This window comes from Astyanax mexicanus, chromosome 4 (assembly GCF_023375975.1).
Source record: "Astyanax mexicanus isolate ESR-SI-001 chromosome 4, AstMex3_surface, whole genome shotgun sequence".
Taxonomy (NCBI): Eukaryota; Metazoa; Chordata; class Actinopteri; order Characiformes; family Acestrorhamphidae; genus Astyanax; species Astyanax mexicanus.
The window spans coordinates 41,217,905-41,238,299 of record NC_064411.1 but is presented as its reverse complement, the minus strand read 5'-3'; the positions used below and the strand labels follow the sequence as shown (position 1 = coordinate 41,238,299).

Genomic DNA, 20,395 nt, shown 5'->3' with positions numbered 1-20,395 from the left:
CACACAATGGCAACACATAGCCTTAATGGAAGTTACCTGATGAGTTTCGAGCAGGGTCCAGGCCACCGGCAGCCCTGAAACACTCTTTGGACGGTCGTCTCTGTGCCGTTGTGGACCTGGCAGGTGACCGTCTTTGATATTGTGTACTGACACCAGTTTCTGGAGAAAAACAGATTCAAAAGCTGATTCAAAACCCTCAAAACTGTTACATCAAAGTCTTGACTCATTATATTTATACACCTTAACAGATACATACCTCACCCATTTGAGAAAGCCTTTCCAGGTTAAATAAATGGCTACTTCAATCCAACAAGTGGAAGTTAGGCACAGATTTGGTAAGTGGGCAGGTGCTAGGTTGATGTTTGGCTAAAATCTGAAATAGCCAATGATCTTTTCAGACAGCTAACTGCACACTGCGCGGAGAGTATCCAGAGAAAGTTTGTAGGGCATGATCATGCAAAGTAGTATTTGTATTTGATCTTACTTGTAATTAATGTAAAGGTGAATGAATTGGTGACATTGTGACTCTTGGTTCCATACATCACCACTAAAAACTAAAGAAATCTGACTCTGTATGTTGTTATTTTACAATAAACCATTTTACATCAAACCCCACTCTAAATCACTTTGTTTACAAGTCAACGATTACAATGACTGAGATAAAGACATTTTGACCAATGGGTGGTAATCCCCTTTAACTCTCAAGAGGTCCTACATATTTAGCTCTCAGCACATTTAATAAAACGTCTAAATAAACAACAAGCATACTGTGGGTTAAAATGCAGAAAGAAAGAAAAAACTTTTTTTTCCGAATATTTCCAAAACATCTAAAGCAGAAGTGGGCTAAATGTATAAGGGGTAACATTCTTGAAACCTAGCCAGATATTTCAACCTGTGAAACAGCCTGGAGGATGCCAATACCCAATGGATAAAAGACTTTAAAGCCTTGGTTCAAATGAGAGGTTTTGTCTGATTCACTCAATCTTTATTGCTTAAAATTGACTTTTTAACTCCTTAGGAACACAGTAAGTCAGATTCCCAGACATGAATCAAGCCTAGCTCTCGTTTACCTGTTAATTTTTTGCTTTCAATAGGAAATCTACAATTAAAATGCTGCTTAGTCCAAGGCTTGTTGCTGAATTTATTGAATGCAATTAGAAGGGGTCCCTGACTACTGTTGCCAAACAAAACCAAGTAACATCATGCAATTTTTTCAGTTCTTGACTAACATAGAACATGCTGCATTTGACTGTGGTCATGCTTGTCATGCTGGTTGACAAGTTTGGTCTTACTGGTCTTGCTTGTCATGCAGGTCTTGCTGGTCAACCAACTTGGTCAAGCCGTTCAACCATATTGGCTATTCTGGTCAACCAGCATGGTGAGACTTGGTCATACTGGTTGCCTATCTGGGTAAGCTAGATCATGTTTGTAGAGCAGCTAAACCATCAAACTAGTTAAGCTGCTCGTCATGCTGGTTGACAAGTTTGGTCTTGCTGGTTTTGCTAGTCATGTTGACCTTGTTGGTCCACCGGCTTGGTTTTACTGGCCAACCAGTGTGGTCAAGATTATTTTTCTTGTCAACCAGCTTGGTCAAAGTGGTCTTGCTAACCAAAGAACTTGGTCAAGCCGGGCAACTATATTGGCTATGGCTGGTCATACTGGTTGCCTAGCTGGGTGAGGTGGATCATGTCTGTAGACCAGCTAAACCATCAAACTAGTTAAGCTGCTTGTCATGATGGTTTGACAGGTTTGGTCTTGCTGGTTTTGCTAGTTATGCTGGTCTTGTTTATCAACCAGCTTGGTCAAGTTGGTTTTGCTGGTCAACCAACTTGGTCAAGAACAAAAAAATAACATATGCTTGTCAAAACCATATTGACCAGCTTGAGTTGCACATGCTGTTATTTCCAGCTGTTTAAAGAAGAAAACTGGTTTCGATTCTTATATGGCTACAAAAACATAATAACGTGTGTGTGTGTGTGTGAAAGTGTGTGATATGTGTCCATACCTGCGCTGGGAGTTAATAGCCGCAGCTGGAGGTCCAGCACTTTGTTCAGAGTTCACGTGCTGCACCGTTAGTCCGTTAGGGAACTGGTAGATGAAGCCGGTTCCGAGAGAAGGTCCAGTCCAACACGCGAGGATGCAGCACACGGAGAGCCATAGCGCGTGCCGTGACATCGCTGCACCAGTGCTGAAGCCAAGCACACCGCCTGGATCCCCGCGCGCTCCCGTTCAGCTTCACGGAGCAGAATGCGCGCTCTCGGTTCTCCACTGCTGTCGGTGCAAGTTCTCGGCTGGAGGAAGCCAACGCAAAGCAGAAGACCGTCAGAACGCGCAGACCAGACCATTCAACACATGAGGAGAGTCTGAACTAAAAAAAAAAAAAAACTCTCGCGTACCCCCCGCGCGCGCACACGCACACACACACTAAAGTTTGTATTCCTGTCTTTGTGGGGTGTTATAGTATAGTATATCCCACAGGGTGATAAACAGCCTAGGAACGATAATGATTTAATAGCATTATGTGAGTAAAGACATTTGTGTGACTTTTATGATGATAAAAAGCTATTTACCACGCGTTTATTTTACCTCAGAATGAAATACACACATTTCTCATACTAATTCACATACTAATGTAACATTGGATAATTTTCCTCAATAAATAAATTAGTATTTTGTCTCATTTGTTTAACAAGGTTCTCTTGATCTTTTTCCTTAAAGACTTGAAAATCTGATGTTTCAGGTCATAATTATGCAGAAATATAGACAATTCTAATAGGTTTACAAACTTTCAAACACTTACTTTTTATGACGCCCCTAAGGTGACATCATGTAAAAAAAAGTGTGGCCACGACTTATTAAAGAGTATGGCATGGGAAGGAGATCCTAATGTGTGGGAACTTGATTATTACGGCATGGGAACGAGATCCTAATGTGTGGGCACGACTTATTAAGGCACAGGAACAAGTTAATTTAATGATAGACATTAAGGCTTGGCCACAAGGTCCCTTTTTTCACAGCTAACAAAGAAAGCAGCTCTCAGGGGTTTCGCACAACATGACTGCCCAAGGAAGATAAACTGATGAGTTTCTTCATGGGCATTTATTTACAGAAATGTTTTATTTTCCCACACCTTAATAAGTCGTGGCCACGCACTAGGTTCTCATTCCCACACCTTAATAAGTAAAGGTCAACAATATATCACCTTAGAGGCTTTTTATATTTTTTTAAAGAACTCAATAAAATTGTAGTTTGTTGTCTTCTATCTTTACAGCAAGAAGCTTCAACTGCACTGATTAATTTCCACTTTTCAAATCTTTTTTTAGGTCAGGCATAAAAACAGGAGGCCTTAAAAAACAGGAACCCGTGCCTTAATAATGTTGAAGTAAAGTGTTTAGGTAAAATTATGAGGTAAAGCCGCGTTGTTTAACAGAACCAAGGCACTCAATCTGAAACTCTTTCTGACATTACATGCACTCGACCCAAATATTACTAACAAATATTCGACTCTGAGACGTGCTTTAAGTCAAAGAATCGACTCATAATTAACTACAGCGTGGCCAGTTCCTTACGCTAATGAAACAAATTAAACTCCGATATTTTCCAAATAAAGATATTACGCTTAAGAAGGATTACTATTAAGCTAATAACACGAGGAAACGGCGTCTTGTAAAAAAAAAAAAAAAAAAAAAAAAAAAAAAAAAAAAAAAAAAAAAAAAAAAAAATTTTGCCTCAAACGATCACGGTACGTACTAATGTAACAGCTACCAGGTGTTGATTATTAGTAATTAGGGATTCCTTCGTCACCTGATCAGGCGGTAGGAACGCATAAGAGGAGCTCGTTTGAGGTGACTACGGTGTGTGTGAGACGGCTTGTGAGATTTCTTATCAAAAAAAAAAAAAAAAAAAAAAAAAAAGTGAAAAGAAGTCGTTAAGTTAAAGTTTATTATTTTCATTATGTGGTTTGAACTCTGTTACCAGTGTGTTTGCATGATGTTTGGTTGATGGAATGATACAGGTAACGTTAATTGCGCGTATTTCGATTAAGTCTTTTTGAAGATAGAATTAGTGTGATAGCTAGTGGTTTAAGGAGGCAAGGATGATTCTCTTTGTTTTACTGGTCTGAAGACTCTAATGCTGACCTTAATTTGCTGCTTGTGTGTATATGTTAAAGGACTAAAGTGTTAAATATAACTTTTTTAACCTCAAACAGCACACACGTACTTTTAGTTTGAACCGATATGTGAACATAATTTGTGTAGAATGTGATTTCCACAACGCTGACATCCATTTAAACATTTTAGGCGCACTTGTTTTAACAGCAGTTTTATTACAGTTTAGTTTTTTTTTGTTTTTTTTGAGGTTATTGAAACCAATAACTATAAATCTGTGAATAATATGACAATCTTTAGATCTGTCTGGTTGGATGCTTTTGTCTTTTACCAGCTTTGTTAATGTATAGATCTTTTCCTTAATATTAAGTAGAATTAATACATGCGTTTAAAAAAATTGCGAAACGTGATTAGCAAACCGGTGATTAGCAACATGATTCAAACCACGCAAATATTCTGCTGCTTCAGAATTTAAACTTACTTAAATACCTGTTTTTAATGATGAGACTTTGCACTTAATTGAGAACATTCTTCTGCTTTAGTTTTGTGGTCGGCTGTGGACGTTTTTCAATTAAAATTATAAGATTGATTTATTGCACTTGAGTTGCCACTGATGTGTAAATGTTACTGCTTTCTTTCTTCATAAAATAAGGTTTAAATGACTGGTATGTGTAAAACTTTAAAGACTTTGGGTGTTTCACCAGCAACAGTATTATCTGGTGAAGTCTGCCCCTGCAAAGACAAATCATAGTGGCTGCTGGTGCTCTTCGGGTTCTCAGATGGCATGGTAAAATCAGACATTATTCTATATACTGTAACTCACTATATATCTATACTCCCAAAAAGTACTAAACGCAGTTCTCTCTGCTGTAATCCGCCAAGGCAAGTTAAAGCTGTGTTCTATAACGAAACCATATGTCAAATTTAGACCTACAAAGCTGAAGGCCTTCATCTTAAGATGGTAAACAGGGAGAACTCTGGGCCAGCATAACAAACCTGGTTAATGATATCTAGTTAGACAAATCTGCAACGTTTGTTAATGCCGGTGAAATCAAATTTAAATAAAACCACAGTCTCTGTGCTGGGGTAAATGAAGCTAATTGGCTAAAAACTGTATAACTATTTGTCCAGTACATTCCTTTAACTTCAGATAGTAAAATAAAGTACTTTGCCCAAAATACAAAGAAAACATACCTATATATTTTTTTGTTTTCTACAACAAACCTTTATAAATTGATTTTGCTCGAATGCTCGATATGAACCCATTCATTTTGGACCCGGCAGCGCCCTCTGGTGGTTAAACAAACTCCGAAGAGATTCTTAAGTGAGTATTCTCTCCTCCAGCATCAGCTCACCAGTTAGCTCAGTAGAAGTGATGCTATAGCATCCCAGTTGCTTAAAAATAGTTTTCTGTTGAAAATGAAAAATATATGTCTATGTATGTGTGAAGAAGCCGTTGTCAAAATACTGAGTGTCAGAAATGCAGCTCTTTATTTGGGAAAACTGAACTCTCACTAATAGCACTTAGAAGCACATGGAGGTATCTATCCCGACTGCCCACAAACATTAAACTGAGCCAGCCCTATCTACGGAGTGTGGTTCACCCTAACGGTGACCATCCAACATTTCCCCAACACAGTAAATACAAGGCATAACAACCTGATAACAGCCACTTCTACTATTAATAACTACTACATTTCCGTAAATAAGAGCAGAGTGTAAGGGGGGGGGGGGGGGGGGGGGCTTGCATCGTAGAAACACACACACACGCAGCCCCTCCTCCTTGCACTCTGCTGCAAACACAAGAACTCAGTGGTGTACTTACAGCTTTTTGGCGGTCGCCACAATATATATATTTGTATTACAAGCAGAGCTATCTATTTTAAGTGTTTATTTTATTTTATTGCTAATGACTATGCTTTAAAGACCCCAAAATTATATTAGACCAATTGGCACTTTTGGCAGTGTGGGCAGTGTGCCAAGTCCTGCTGGTCAGTGATGTTTTGGAGAGTCATCATCTGCTAGTGTTGGTCCACTGTGTTATATCAGGTCCCAGGTCAGTGCAGTGTTTTATCGGTAAATCTTACAGCACTTCATGCTTTCCTTGGTCTTATATAATATTCTAATCATCAACTATAAAATTAATCAATGCAAAAAAAAAAAAAATAGATCAATCAAGCTCCCATTCATTTAGGTCTCATTGTTGGGCTCCTTCTAGTAGTTAGAGGTAATATATATATTTTTTCAGGTATCGGACTCGGTGTGTGTACTGCGCATGTGCGCGGGCGCTGTAAGTACACGTGTGTGTTCAGTGCCTCAGTGACAGAAGCAGCAGCAGCAGCACCGCCGCTATGGAGGAGAAGATTAACCTGGATTTGGAGGATTTTTCCTCCGAGCCGTTTCTGGACTCGCTGGTTAAAGAGTTTATAGAACAGGACCCTGCTTTCCTAATCGGGGTGTTCGTGGCTTTAGCAGTGGTTATAATAACAGTAGGTGAGTGTGCTAAGCTAACGGCATCGTTTACTGGTGATTTTACCTGATCTGTAACGCGAAAGGATAGACTTGTATATGCGGCTAATGATGGATCTGAGTAGCAGGTCGATCCGCGTTATTGTAAGATCTGATAAAAGTGGCTTCCTAACAAAATGACGTGCACTAGCTTAGCAATTAGCTAGGTTGGCTAAGCCTAGCTTAAAAATAAAAGTATTTTATAGCGTTTTATGCACATTTTATGCAAAAGTCTGGATTATTTTGTAGTTAGATAACTTAAAAAATAAGACTGGTGTTTAAAAATGTTCCACTGTAAAAGCATTTATAGTTTTTTCATTGCACATTTCATGCAGAAGTCTGGGTTATTTTGTAACGTTAGTTAAATAACTTCAAAATAACTGACTGGTGTTTTAGAAATTTCCACTGTAAAAACATTTTATAGCTTTTTGCACATTTTACACAGAAGTCTGGATTATTTTGTAGTTAGATACTTTTAAAAAATAAGACTGGTGTTTTAAAAAAATCACTGTAAAAGCATTTTATAGCTTTTTATTGCACATTTTACACAGAAGTCTAGCTTATTTGTAGTTAAATAGCTTTGTTGTTGTTAAACCAGGCCATGATTTATTAAACACGTATTAAAAAGCTGCTATTTGTGTGTTTTTTTCAGTGTTATTTAAGTTTCTGTTCAGTACCAAGACTAAAAGAAGCAGTGTGCTGCTGGTGGGTTTGTGTGATTCAGGGAAGACTCTTCTCTTCAGTAGAGTGAGTGTTTCTTTAACCTTTTCTTATACCCCCTATACCTTATATTATTATTATTAATAACTGCTTATCCTAAAGGACTGCTTAATCTGTAGCAGGGTATAACTGGTTATTTCTGTCTCTCCAGCTCTTGGCAGGGAGATTCACAAACACTCAAACATCCATCTCTGAAAACAGTGCAAACTATAAAACCAAAAATGAGAAGGTAAGACCATAATGGTGACAAAACTCACTACTACCCTGCTGAGTTTAACCCCAGCTTTACCCCAGCAGCTAGTTTCAGGTCCAAGCTGGTCTGTGATGAATAAAATGGACCAGATGTATGGATGGGAATTTGGCCATTCAGGTAAAAGTGGATGTCTAAAGGTGGATTTACACCTGCCTTTTTTAGTTTGGACTTTCTGATTTTCACTTTGGACCAAACCAAAATATCAGGTGTGAAAGGGGCCACGGACCTCGGTCTGGACCAAAGAATCAAAATGTGGTAAGACAAAGGGTGTTTTTACACCTGAAAGTTCAAACCCAAGTCCAGACACCAAGGTTTGTGTGTTAGTTACATTGTATTCTGTACAGTTGGTCCAGTTAGTTTTGGTTTCACACTACAGTTTCACACTACTGCGTCTCACTGCTGTCAGAGGCACACTGCTCAGACCAGTCAGCTCTCCCTTCTGACCTGCCCCTAATCCCATACATCACCCGGTGCCCCTCCCAAACTACTCTTCCCATTTTTTATTTATTTTTTTTAAGCATTTTTCACATTTGAGCTGAGGGTGGAGTCAGCAAAAATCAGAGGGTTTAGTTACCTGTTAACCACGCCAGAGATAAAGAAGAATTGGTGTTGTGCCGAAATCAAACTCCAAATGTACACAGTGTAACAAAGACACAAACCTTGGTGCCTGGACCTGGGTTTGAACTTTCGTGTGTAAAATTGCTCTAAATGTGGACAAAACCAAAGAGATGTTTGTTGACTTCAGGATAAGCGTATAATATGTCCTATAGCATAGCATTCTCATTGACTCATGTTTGTGTCTGTCTATTTGTGTGCAGGGTACCACCTGGACTCTTGTTGACCTTCCTGGCCATGAAAGTCTGAGGCCTCAGTTTTTGGAGAGGTTTAAGGCTTCTGCAAGGTACATACAGTGATGGGTTAAATAGAGATTGCTTTTTTTGGTGTAAAGTTCTAGAAACATCACTGGAGTGGCATTGGCCTATTAGTGGGTGTTGTGCTGGTTTGGAAGATGGATGATCACAAGCCATCAAACCAAGCCGAACTGTTTAAGTTTTGCACCAGGAGTGGCATAAATTTATCCAAAAGCAGTGTGTAAGACTGGTGGAGGAGAACATGCCAAAATGCATGAAAACTGTGATTAAAAACCAGGGTTATTCCACAAAATATAGATTTCTAAATTCTTAAAACTTTATAAATATAAACTTGTTTGTCTTTGCATTATATGAGGTCTGAAAACTTTGCTTCTTTTTTGTTATTTCAGCCATTTCTCATTTTCTGCAAATAAATGCTCAAAATTACTATTTTTATTTGGGAGAAATGTTGGCCGTGGTTTATAGAATAAAAGACCTATTTTCATTTTACTCAAACATATACCAATAAATAGCAAAATCAGAGAAACTGATACACTATGGGACGGTTTCCCGGACAGGGATTAAACCTAATTCTGAACTACGAAGGATTCTGTATGGAGAGTCTCTATTAAAAGAACTCTATATGCACAAATGTTTGTGGACACGTCTTCTAATGAATGCATGAAGGTCCTCATGCTGCACCCAATGCCCGACATGCAGTAGACAGCCTTCCCTTACAGTAGAGACAGATACTCTTAACAAAATCTATTATTATTATTATTATTAATAATAATAATAATAATAGTAGTAATAAAAATAATTATAATAATATAAATATATTTTATTATTATTATTCTAATATAATTTTTTTATTATTATTATTATTTTTTTTTATAACTACTATTCATCTCGAAAAAAACAATGAATGGGCAGGTATCCCAGTACTTTTGACCATGTAGCATAGTCTTATTTCTAATCTAATTTCTAATCTGATCTTAGTCATTATGAATTAAAGACACTAAGCCTGAAACTCAGAATTTAATGTAATGCTTCTTGTGACCCTAGAGCGATAGTGTTCGTGGTGGACAGTGCAGTCTTCCAGAAGGAGGTGAAGGATGTGGCTGAGTTGCTTTACTCCTTGCTGACGGACAGTGTGGTGACCAGGAATGCCCCAACTCTGCTGATCGCGTGCAACAAACAAGGTACGAGCACACTGTTGCACCTAAAACTGATGCATTTAAAATCCCCCACACACTCATCTCTTTACCTCGAGTGGTTTATGATTCATGTCTTTGTTCATTTTTGATGTAGTAGGTGTTCTGTGGTTATTTGGCCTTTAGCCTTCAGCACAGTTGTGTGGGCTCTGTGGGTACCTCATATACTGCAGACTGTAATTATAGAAATGTTTAGATGATATTAGTATTGATATAAGTAAAAAGTGTTGAATATTTATTTATTTTTTCACTTCTCTCTTTAATTGTAGATATTACAATGGCGAAGTCAGCCAAACTGATTCAGCAGCAGCTGGAGAAGGAGCTGTGAGTGTTTTACTTTTTTTATTACTTTATTTCTGCTAACAATGAACTCTATGAACAAACTATTAATGTTAGATTTTATTTATTATAATTGTTGAATAGCAATTAGGAACAAGCTTTAATCACATACTTCACTGTACTGCATTCAGAAAAGAACAAAAAGATTTGTTCTGTATAAGAATAATAGAATCTTCTGTAAGTTTTTGTTTTCTGCTCTGAATACATTTTATATAAAAATGTCTATACAATTTGGTACATATCTATTTATATTTACATATTTTCAATATATACACACATTGTTTCTTCTGAAATGAAGGGTGTTAGAAAAAGTTAATCTCAGTTTTGTTGACTTTGATAGCGGGGATTGATTCCTATTTGACCAAAAGAGGTCTTGGTCTGCATCTACTAAACCATGGTCCAGTTCTCCAGCAGCATAAAACACTTTTCTAGTTGGTTAATCATTTTCAGGCTAATTACAGGAAGTTAAGCCAATCTTTATTCCAGAGGAAAAAAAGAAATCCAAATCCCCTTGGTGTGCAGGTGCGTCACACAAACACAAACGCTTAAACTGGCAATTCATTAATTTACTGTAACAGTAAATTAACACTTATTTATCAACAGAAAAAAACTTATACACTCAGAATTAATTTCAACACCTGGCATAGCAACTCTCCGAACTCATAACTAACATTGTCTACAAACCAATTAATATGAAGTATAGAGAGACTCTGCTCATGTAGCTGATGTTGACAGGATGTAATAAAGGCTCAGGCTTTGATGCTCTTGTTGCTGAATGCAATTAAATCATCATATCGATGAACTGTCATATGTAGTAGAATGACTTTTTCTGGACAGTAAAGGCAGTTACTCCAACAAAATTAGTATAAAATGTTTCTGAATACCTTTAATTTCAGAAGAAACAATGAAAATGCAGGCATCCCAATATTTTTGTCCATATAGTATAGCCTTGTTCTGCATTTTGCACTGGTCATTATATGCTTAAGAAACTCAAATGTAACTCATGTAATATAATATAATATAATATACAAAAAAATAATATAAAAAATTAAACCACTTCAATGTCCGAATCAGATTCTCTGATTTAGCTATTTATAGGTTTATGTTTGAGTAAAAAGAGCATTTATTTGTAGAAAACAAAAATCAATATTTGGTGGAATAACCCTGGTTTTCAATCACAGTTTTCATGCATCTTGGCACGTTCGTACACACTGCTTTTGAATAACTTTGTCACTCCTGGTGCAAAAATTCAAGCAGTTCAGTTTGGTTTGATGGCTTGTGATCATCCATCTTCCTCTTGATTATATTCCAGAGATTTTTAATTAGGTAAAATCAAAGAAACTCAAGTGGTTTCTTTTTGTAACATATAATATAATATATATGATATGATATAATATAATACAGGAAAAATGCCAAATGTGTTGGGACAGGACTTTGTATGTGGTCCCATGATTTTTACCATGTCGCATGGAAGTTAAAGAACGCTGCCCAGACCTGTGGAATATGTGCATTAAATGTAAAATTAGCATTTTTGTTTGTAACAGGAACACTCTGAGGATGACCCGCTCTGCAGCCCTCACCTCTCAGGACGGCTCTGACGGGACAGCGGTGCACTTGGGGAAGAGAGGGAAGGACTTTGACTTCTCTCAGCTGCCCATGAAGGTGGAGTTTGTAGAGTGCAGCGCTCGTGGCAGCAAGGGTGAAGACGAGGACGCCGACATCGAGGCTCTGGAGAGGAGTCTGGCTAAGCTGTGATGGACTGATCTGTGATTGATTGTTGTTTTTCTTCCATTCAGAAACTCCCTCTTAATGCACGTGTTTGCATTAAACGTCTTCGTTATTTACTTTCTCGTCAGTATTGTTTCTTATGACACTATAACTTTTTTTTTAATTAGAATTCTCCCAGGTGACAAAATTTAACTTTATTTTCCCCTCAATTTGCTCTAAGTGCAAGATTGATAACCAAGGTATTGGTAAGAGCCCATCTCTTGGTACATCTTAATGTTTTTCATAAAGGGTTATGACTCTAACCCTAGATAATGAAATATTATTTATTTTTGTGGGCGGATGTGATGCTTTTCAAGGTACAATGCATTTGTTACTCTGTCATTTATGTCATGTCCATGTCTGCTTTGTGCCTTAGAGCTGAGATCCAGCTAACAACAATGTAGTTTTGGTCCTGCATCAACTTTTAACAACTGTAAATAAATAAATAAATAAAGTTTTTCTGATGTTTGCATTCTTAAATCTGAGAGTTTTTAATCTCTTCTTCTAAGTTGAGGTAATGCTTATCAGTTTTTTTTTTATTATTTCTTTAGGCACTTTTGGTATAGAAAGCAGTGTCACCATTAGAAATATAGAAAGCATTAGAAACTATTAGTACTGCAGTTGATTTAGTTTTAAATTTTTTCAACTTATTTAGAGAAACAAACCTGTGTTTATTCCCATGTACATTCTACGATTACCATTTTTATCAATAAATAAGGGGAATAACAGCAGCTCATCATCACTATGACTTGAGACATGGATGTCATTGAACTTAACTTAGGGGGCAAAGAAGTCAGGAACCTTTGGTGCTATTAAACACAAAAGTCTTTGTAAATACTAAAAACTCTCTCACATCCTTAGAGAGTTCTTTGCCATGAGATGTCATGTTGAAAATCCAATAGCCAGTATGAGAGAATTCTACCTAAAACACTCTCCATTCACACATGGACCATTGTAACTCTAACAAGTGACGTGACACCAGGGAGAAACAAGAACACAATTTAACACAATTTGGCATGTGTTTACTGTAAGGTGTATTTACTTGTTTTGCCAGCTATTCGGGCATTATTGGCTGTGTGTTCAGTAACTTTCTGAACACAGCATATCTATCCTGCTATACACTGACTACTCTTAAGTCATACCCAAGTTTAATTTCTATAGCGTTGTCCAATGGAAAGATAATACAATATTTGCAGAATTGTGAGGAGTGTACTCACTTTTCTGAGATACTATAAATAGACAGCAGACTGGAACTTTGGTTTTGTCAACATAAAAAATGATACACATTAAGGGTGTGCCATATCATACTGCACACAATAATATCACCAACATTTTTTTATATCCTGAACGATATTATACCCTAAAATATTGAGCCATATCACCCACCCCTAATTATTACATCAGAGTACTATTTTTTTGCTGTTTTTAGCAAAAGAAAAATTCCCAATGTTCTCATTTCCCGTTATGTATCTACTAGAGACAGATTATATTTGTTCAGTATCATTTATTTTACTTTAATCCTAAATATATGGAATTATATGGAGTGCATTATTAGCATCAATGCTGCCATATATTGGGTAATTAAGTCTCCTTGGGCTTATTGTGTTTAGACCTGCAATAGCTACCTCTGGCTATATATTTATTATAGTAGCTTATTTAAAAGTCTACTGTTACATATAATTATATATGATATAAAAATAATACTATGTGTGTTGCCTTACTTATGTTAATCATCATTCACCACACAGGAAACCGGACACCAATCAAGGCACAGATATGTAGCAAAACTTTTATTTTTCTACATTGTGTGAAGAAAGAACAGTTGTTCTTTACACTTCTGAACATCTCAAGAGGAACAGACCAATAGGATTGGTCTAAAATATATACTATATATATATATGCTAACGTTTTTTATGTTATGATATGACATCATCAATAGCAGTTTGCCACAAAAGCAGGGTCAGTCCTTTGCAGTCACGCATTCCACACGTCCTCCCAGCACCATCAAGAAAAATATCCACACAAAAAAATAAATAAATCTATTAAAAAACTTAAATAAATCTAAGTTCAAAAGTTTCACAGGCTGATGGCTGATGGGCTATAGCCCAGCCAGAGAGTACACAGATAAGCTGGAGCTCTGGTCAGCTACTACAAGGCTAGGCTGGCCCTTTAGCATAACTGGACACACCCAGTTCACCTTGTCCTCGTGGCTGAACTTAAGCTTGGGTCCAGTCTTTGTGCTCTTCTCCTGATTTGGATCTACACCGCTGGCCTCTCCTGAAAGGTTCTCCTCACTTTGCTGCTTTTCTGTCTTTTCTTCTTCAGCCTGGGCATCTCTCTGGTTCTGAGACTTAGACTTAGCTTTGCTTTTGGGCTTCCGGCGATGGGCTGGTGCTGCTTTAGTCTTGGACCCCTGACCTTTTCCTTCTCCAGCCACCAGGGGGTGTTCGCTTAGATCCCACAGTGCCACCACTCCGTCGTTACCCCCAGTGGCCAGCCAGTAAGGGTGGGGTAGGAAGCTGAGGAAGTGGGCCTGAGACGCCCCCTGGCTGTGGGCTTTTATCCCTCCCTGCTGCTCGTGCCTGGACCCCGAGCCCACGCGTGTGAGGTGAACACGGCCGTCCTCGGCGGCGCACGCCAGCACGTTCCCGCAGGACGCCGCGCTGATGCAGTGGGCAAGCGGAGGGTTAAACATCTGACCTGCCCTCTGCTGGTGGCCGTCCTCTTCCTCGGCTGCCTCCTGCAGGCTGTAGGTCCACACCGGCCGAGCCTTCTGCAGGTTCCACAGCATCACCTAAAAGACAAGAAGACACTTTTAAGGCTTAAGATTGTTTCTTGACCACTTTGCTATTTATAGATTTTGGGACATCTGTTGTTTCCTCTTTATGTTTCTTTAGAGATCTTCAAAAGGTATTAAATCAGGTTTATCCTGCTTTTGTTGGAGTAACTGTCTCTACTGTCCAGGGAATACTTTCTACTAGATTTTGGAGCATTTTGCCATGAAGATTTAAATGCATTAAGCAGAAAGAGCATAAGTGCGGTCAGGATGTTGGACTCCCATTCCAGAGAACACAGTTTATTCCACTGCTCCACAGCTCACCCTCTAGGCCATGCCTGACATTAGGCATGATGCCAAAAGGTTCACGCTTCGATCAACTGCTCCATAAGGTCCTGTTCTATTGCAATACTTAAACTACATGGACTGGAAAAGCTTTGTGTTAGTTTCAAATGCTGTTGTTTTATGTACTTTTTAACCAATTTAAAAAACCTCTGGAATATAATCAAGAGGAAGATGGATGATCACAAGCCATCCAACCAAGCTGAACTGCTTGCACTTTTGCACCAGGAGTGGCATAAAGTTATCCAAAAGCAGTGTGTAAGACTGGTGGAGGAGAACACGCCAAAATGCATGAAAACTATAAAACCAGGGTTATTCCACCAAATATTGATTTTTAAACTCTTAAGAATATGACTTTTTTTTTCATTAATTAAGGTCTAAAAGCTCTGCATCTTTTTTTTTCAGTAATTTCTCATTTTCTGCAAATAAATGCTCTAAATGACAATATTTTTATTTAGAATTTGGGAGAAATGTTGTCCGTAGTTCACAGAATAAAACAACAATGTTTATTTTACTTAAACATATACCTATAAATAGCAAAATCAGAGAAACAGATTCAGAAACTGAAATGGTCTCTTAATGTTTTTCAAAGCTGTATTGCATGTTATAATTAGTTTAATAACTTTACTTGTTTCTAATATTAATAGGTTTTGTCAAGCAGTATTTAAATGTTTGCAAAGATATGTATATAATAATTAAAGTAGGGATCAAATTACATTTCTTGTTGAAAACAGAACAAAGTTAAACCATAAGCTTTTAATTAATTTTGTTCCTGTTTTAACCATTGAATAGACAACACAGCCTAAATGTATTTTGTCTTGCTTTTCAAGGAAAAAAACTTGTTTTTTTAATCCCAGCTGGTTATAATTTAATCATCATTGTTTGGTATAAATTACTTGTTCTTTTCACTTTTATGGTCTAACACTGAAAATATTTTTTGCCTTTTCCTGCTGAACAATTTTGGTTGCCAAATATTTAATGCATCCCCACCAAATGCCAATGGCTAAAGAAATGGCTGAAGTAATAGTAAATACCAGTTTTCCATGTTTTGATATTAATAAAAAAATGGTTAAATAGACTAAATGCAATATTTTGTATAAAATGTACACACTGTTTGACACACACTGTAAACCCATGGTTTATCACAGATCCTTTACAACTTAAAAACACTAGAGGGCAACATATCAGTATATTAGCTTACAACACTTAGGAAATGAATCTGGAACCTTGGATTAAACCAAGAATTTAACCTCCTTTGCCTTTCTAGTTATCCATCGTCCTGTACTCTCTGAAGGTTTTCTTGGTCTTATGAACTTCATTTTGAACTCTAAATGTATTATTATTATTATTATTGTGAGCTTCCCAGTCCTATCTAGTGGTTGACCAAGAAAATGCCTTGCCCTGTGACCACAAAGCATCAAGCAGAGCTGCTTTAAATCCTTAAATCACAAATATGATCGGCTGTCTGGAGCGGCTGAATTAGAGATACATTGCCCAATTGCATATTTCAAATATTGTCGGGACATGGTTTAATGAATCAGAGTATTTGTAAAGATCTGACTTTGCATCACCTGACCTTTCCCAACAACGACTGTGAACAAGCAACAGGGTGTTTCCCAACTGCATACTAATTAGTGATACTCTACAATAGGGCTGCACTCTATTTTATTTAGATAATATATAGTATGATAAACAATATTAGGCATGTATAATCTGCCACATGTTATATATGTAACATGGAAATTGAGTCTTATGTATGAATTCTATCAGTCAGGTTGTAAGGAGCAGTAAAGCCACTCAGGAGTTTCAGTAAAGTTTCTCCAGCACTGGAGCAGTATTAGCATTAGTCGCTAATCACAGTGCTAGCTCTTTCGGTGTTCAGAGGTGAGTATATTGCACTGTAGTCTGCGTGTTTTGGTGATAAAACAAACTATGTGGGACGAACGGTTAGCTTGCAGCACCCTGGCTTGCTGGAACACTCAGGATACCTCAGTGTAGTGCTGTCGGACAGCATTTACAGCCGCTTAATGCTGCTAACCGCGCTGTTAAAAAATATTGGAAATCGAAGCTTACTGTAAATAAACGGATTAAATAAATGTTTGACTTTAAAAGAAAAAAATATTTTTCAAGAATTATAGATTTGTACATAGCAGTGCAGTAAGAAAGCGGTAGCAGCAGGAGAACACCATTAAAATGGATTTGTGCCTTTACTTTGTTTTGTTTACCAACCTGTAAAATCCTTCACTATAAAGTTAAGCATTTTCCTTATGGTATTACTGTAATTTGAAATTGGGACACAACCATTTCCCTAATAAGATAATTATGCCTGAGACCTTGGGGTGCTCAAATGTATGCAAGGTACTCACTCTAAAATTGTACAAAACATGAATAATACAGTACTTTTGCTTAATAATATTAATCAAAGTGTTATGTTTATTCTTTCAGAGATCAGTTCAATGTAACTTTTCATATAACAGAGATTTTACTAAGAGTATTTTAACTCTTGAATGCCACTGTAACTACTCAAACTGCAACACCCTCACCTGCATGTCCAGTCCTGCAGACACAAGGCTCTGCGGTCTCTGTGGCCGGAAGGATATTGAAGAGCAGATGTTGGTGTGTTTGCGCAGCGTCCGGCTGACTTTACCCGTCTGCAGATCCAACACCCTCACGGCCCCCGAATCGTCCCCCAGAGCCAGAGAGGTGCCCGTCTCGTTCACCGACAGGGAATTAATCTCATCCTCTCCAACGTTCTTTAGCTCCTCTACAGGCCCGGCGAGGTTCCGAGGGTCCAGGACGCTGACCGTCTCCCCGTGAGACACGTAGAGCAACCCTGGAGCCGTCGGGGAGAAAGCTGTGCAGGTGACGTCCTCCTCACCGCTGAGACGAAGCTGAGCCAGAGGCTGCCCCTCCTGATTCCAAACAGCCACTTCACCCCCTTCAGCACCAGAGGCCAGCAAACCATCAGGTCCCCCTGCAGCACCAACACACAGCACAGGGGAAGCGTGGACTCCGCTCCACCTCTGAGCCATGCTGCTGTTTACCAGGGCTTTCACCTGCCGAGGTCAGGGTGAAGGTGTGAGCCACAGCTATGAGAGAAAAGAGAAAAAATGGTCATAGTAAAGGGTTTACAGATGAAGGGTAAGCTGAAGGGTCTCAGGCCAAAAGATCATTATACAATAAGTAAAATATTACTCCAGTGTATATCCAGTGTTTATAAAGATATGGCCCAATGCACCAGTTTAACAGTATTTTAAAACTATATTTTCAATTACTTTCTTCTCTTAAGGTGGTGCTGTTTACTGTGTGTCAAAAAGTTGTCACAACCTCATTATTACAATATTAAACAACTTGAAAAAAGTTCAGCGGCGACAACAAGATTTAGACAAATTTGGTCCACTGTATTAAATAAAGTCCAAATTCAGTGCAGTGTTTTCCAGGAAAATCTTACAGCACTTTATGCTTACCTCTGCTGACCACTTTTATTCAGATGCAGATTTCATTATCCAGCAGGATTTGGCACACTGCCCACACTGCCAAACATACAAATTGATCTTACATATGTAAAATTCTAATTTTCTGAGACACTGATTTTTGGGGTTTCATTGGCTGTAAGCCATAATCATCAAAAATTAGTAATTTCACATTTTAAACTGAATTACTGAAATAAAGTAACTTTTTAATGATATTCTATTTTTTCTAGAAATGGCTGAAATAAAAAAAGATGCAGAGCTTTCAGACCTTAAATAATGCAAAGAAAACAAGTTCATATTCTTAAAGTTTATGAGTTCAGAAATCAATATTTGTTTTTTAATCACAGTTTTCACGCATCTTGGTATTTTCTCCTCCACCAGTCTTACACACTGCTTTTGGATAACATTATGCCACTCCTGGTGCAAAATTTGAAGCAGTTCAGCTTGGTTGGATGGCTTGTGATCATCCATCTTCCTCTTCCATTATATTCCAGAGGTTTTCAATTTAGCACAATCAAAGAAACTTATTTTGTGGCCTCATTGTTTTTTTGCCAGAGCTGTAGATGTACTGTCTTAATTTACACTTAAAATTATACTCACTACTTTCTGATACCTGGCTCCCAAATGTGACAAGCACATATTAAATTTAGAGAATACAGGACTAAATGTTATCAGAACGTTAAGAACCATTACAAAAACAATAAATAAAATAAAAACACGTAGTAATAGGGGTTAAATGTTGGCATACAACGTTGTGACAACGTTTTTAACTCCAAAAACAACAGGCTGTCTCAACGTGTGCAGAATTGGCGAGTTAGCAGGTTAGCTTAGCTACCTTCTGTTATTAGACTTTAGCCTTTAGGAGTGAAGTCTAGTAGTAGAGACACTTCTATACACTCTAACTCCATCACACGTTCAGGATTAGTGTTTATTTCCTGAGCAATTTAATGTATGACAATACTGTTTAGTACTTTATTCTGAAGTGTGTGAAATTCAGCACATTTATAACCTGTATCAGTGTTTCTGTGCTGCTGCTCTGACTCTCTCTCTCTCTCTCTCTCTCTCTCACACACACACACACACACACACACACACACACACACACACACACACACACTCTCTCTGACTCTAAACACCAGTATAGTCGCAGTTTTACCTGATATGAGCTGAATTCTCTCAGGGTTGTGGGGTTCTCTCTCTGTGTATTATAGAAAATCTGTAGCTGTGATTAATAATAAAGTCCTCAGCTCCAGGCAGCTCTGCTCTGTAACACTGCAGCCCACACACGTGTTTACTACAGACCCAGCCGTCGCGCGCTGATGACGTCAGGGAATTAGCTTATGATAGTTAGCTAATGATAGTTAGCTTGTGTGGTAAATGTTGTAATATCTGTTATTTTTGAACAGAAAAGGAGCTTAAGCTCTTTTGGCACTGAATATTACACATATTCATTTATATCTCCTCTTTCTTTATTCTGTATTTAATACATGAATGTTAATAAAGGAGAAATCCTGTGTGAAATAGACTTTTGGTGTGGTGAAACATGATAACGATTACAAACTTTTGTCGAATATACCCACCTCTATTTATTCACCCCCAGCATTCTGAAATACAGCAATTTAGCTGATGCACCCAACAGGCTTACAATGCTAGATACCTATGCCTATGCAAAAAAACCAAAATAAATAAATAAATAAATAAATGTTTACACCATTAACAAGCTCAAAGTTTTTTTAAGTAAAATAATAATAATAATAATAATAATAATAATAATAATAATAATAATTACAGAATAATTAATCCAATTAAATATTTACACCTTTCTAAAATAATATTAACCTTCATGAAATAATAAATTCTTTCATTTTTTTTTTTTTAGAAAATATAAACAACAAATTACAGTTGTTATGGCTATTTAAAATAAGTATATATAATACTGTATATAGCATATATTGTATATATTAGCATCAAACAATTGAGCAGTAGAGCCAATCAGAAACTATTCTAATTCTAAATGTAGAAAGTACTGATTAAAAAACAATT

At 37.5% G+C, this 20,395-nt stretch overlaps 4 protein-coding genes across 5 annotated transcripts in view; 1 reads left to right on the top strand and 3 right to left on the bottom strand.

Annotated features, from left to right (window-relative positions):
* LOC103022473 (collagen alpha-1(XXVI) chain) overlaps positions 1-2,371 on the bottom strand; it is a 56,585-nt gene extending 54,214 nt beyond the window's left edge. The window contains exons 1-2 of the mRNA XM_022678804.2: positions 2,006-2,371; positions 37-159 (exon numbers count right to left, since the gene is read on the bottom strand). Coding sequence (XP_022534525.2) covers positions 37-159; positions 2,006-2,175 — 293 coding nt within the window. The 5' untranslated portion in view covers positions 2,176-2,371. The remainder of the gene's footprint in view (positions 1-36; positions 160-2,005) is intronic.
* LOC103044296 (P2Y purinoceptor 13) overlaps positions 1-20,395 on the bottom strand; it is a 353,924-nt gene that overhangs the window by 257,417 nt on the left and 76,112 nt on the right. The window lies entirely within an intron of this gene.
* On the top strand, positions 6,403-12,241 carry srprb (SRP receptor subunit beta). Its single transcript, XM_022678805.2, has 7 exons — positions 6,403-6,602; positions 7,270-7,364; positions 7,489-7,566; positions 8,409-8,491; positions 9,507-9,643; positions 9,925-9,979; positions 11,539-12,241. The coding sequence occupies exons 1-7, from the start codon at positions 6,461-6,463 to the stop codon at positions 11,747-11,749; spliced, it is 801 nt and encodes a 266-aa protein (XP_022534526.1). The 5' UTR covers positions 6,403-6,460; the 3' UTR covers positions 11,750-12,241.
* wdr53 (WD repeat domain 53) lies at positions 13,537-19,653 on the bottom strand. 2 transcript variants are annotated; one of them, XM_022678806.2, is made up of 3 exons: positions 19,509-19,653; positions 17,423-17,968; positions 13,537-14,555 (listed from the first exon to the last, which is right to left on the bottom strand). In XM_022678806.2, exons 2-3 carry the CDS (start codon positions 17,909-17,911, stop codon positions 13,860-13,862), a joined length of 1,185 nt encoding a protein of 394 aa, XP_022534527.2. In that variant the 5' UTR covers positions 17,912-17,968; positions 19,509-19,653; the 3' UTR covers positions 13,537-13,859. The 2 variants fall into 2 exon arrangements, with proteins under 2 accessions (XP_022534527.2, XP_022534528.2); XM_022678807.2 differs by lacking the exon at positions 19,509-19,653 and adding an exon at positions 18,347-18,430.

What these genes read in the sequence shown, in the direction of transcription:
- wdr53 (XM_022678806.2), bottom strand. Translation starts at nt 17,911, where the DNA reads ATGGCTCAGAGGTGGAGCGGAGTCCACGCTTCCCCTGTGCTGTGTGTT. An exon ending in CTGCAGGACTGGACATGCAG is followed by an intron (nt 14,556 to 17,422) that starts GTGAGGGTGTTG and finishes CTTGTCTTTTAG; the next exon opens with GTGATGCTGTGGAACCTGCA.
- srprb (XM_022678805.2), top strand. Translation starts at nt 6,461, where the DNA reads ATGGAGGAGAAGATTAACCTGGATTTGGAGGATTTTTCCTCCGAGCCG. An exon ending in AGGTTTAAGGCTTCTGCAAG is followed by an intron (nt 8,492 to 9,506) that starts GTACATACAGTG and finishes TTGTGACCCTAG; the next exon opens with AGCGATAGTGTTCGTGGTGG. An exon ending in CAGCAGCTGGAGAAGGAGCT is followed by an intron (nt 9,980 to 11,538) that starts GTGAGTGTTTTA and finishes TGTTTGTAACAG; the next exon opens with GAACACTCTGAGGATGACCC.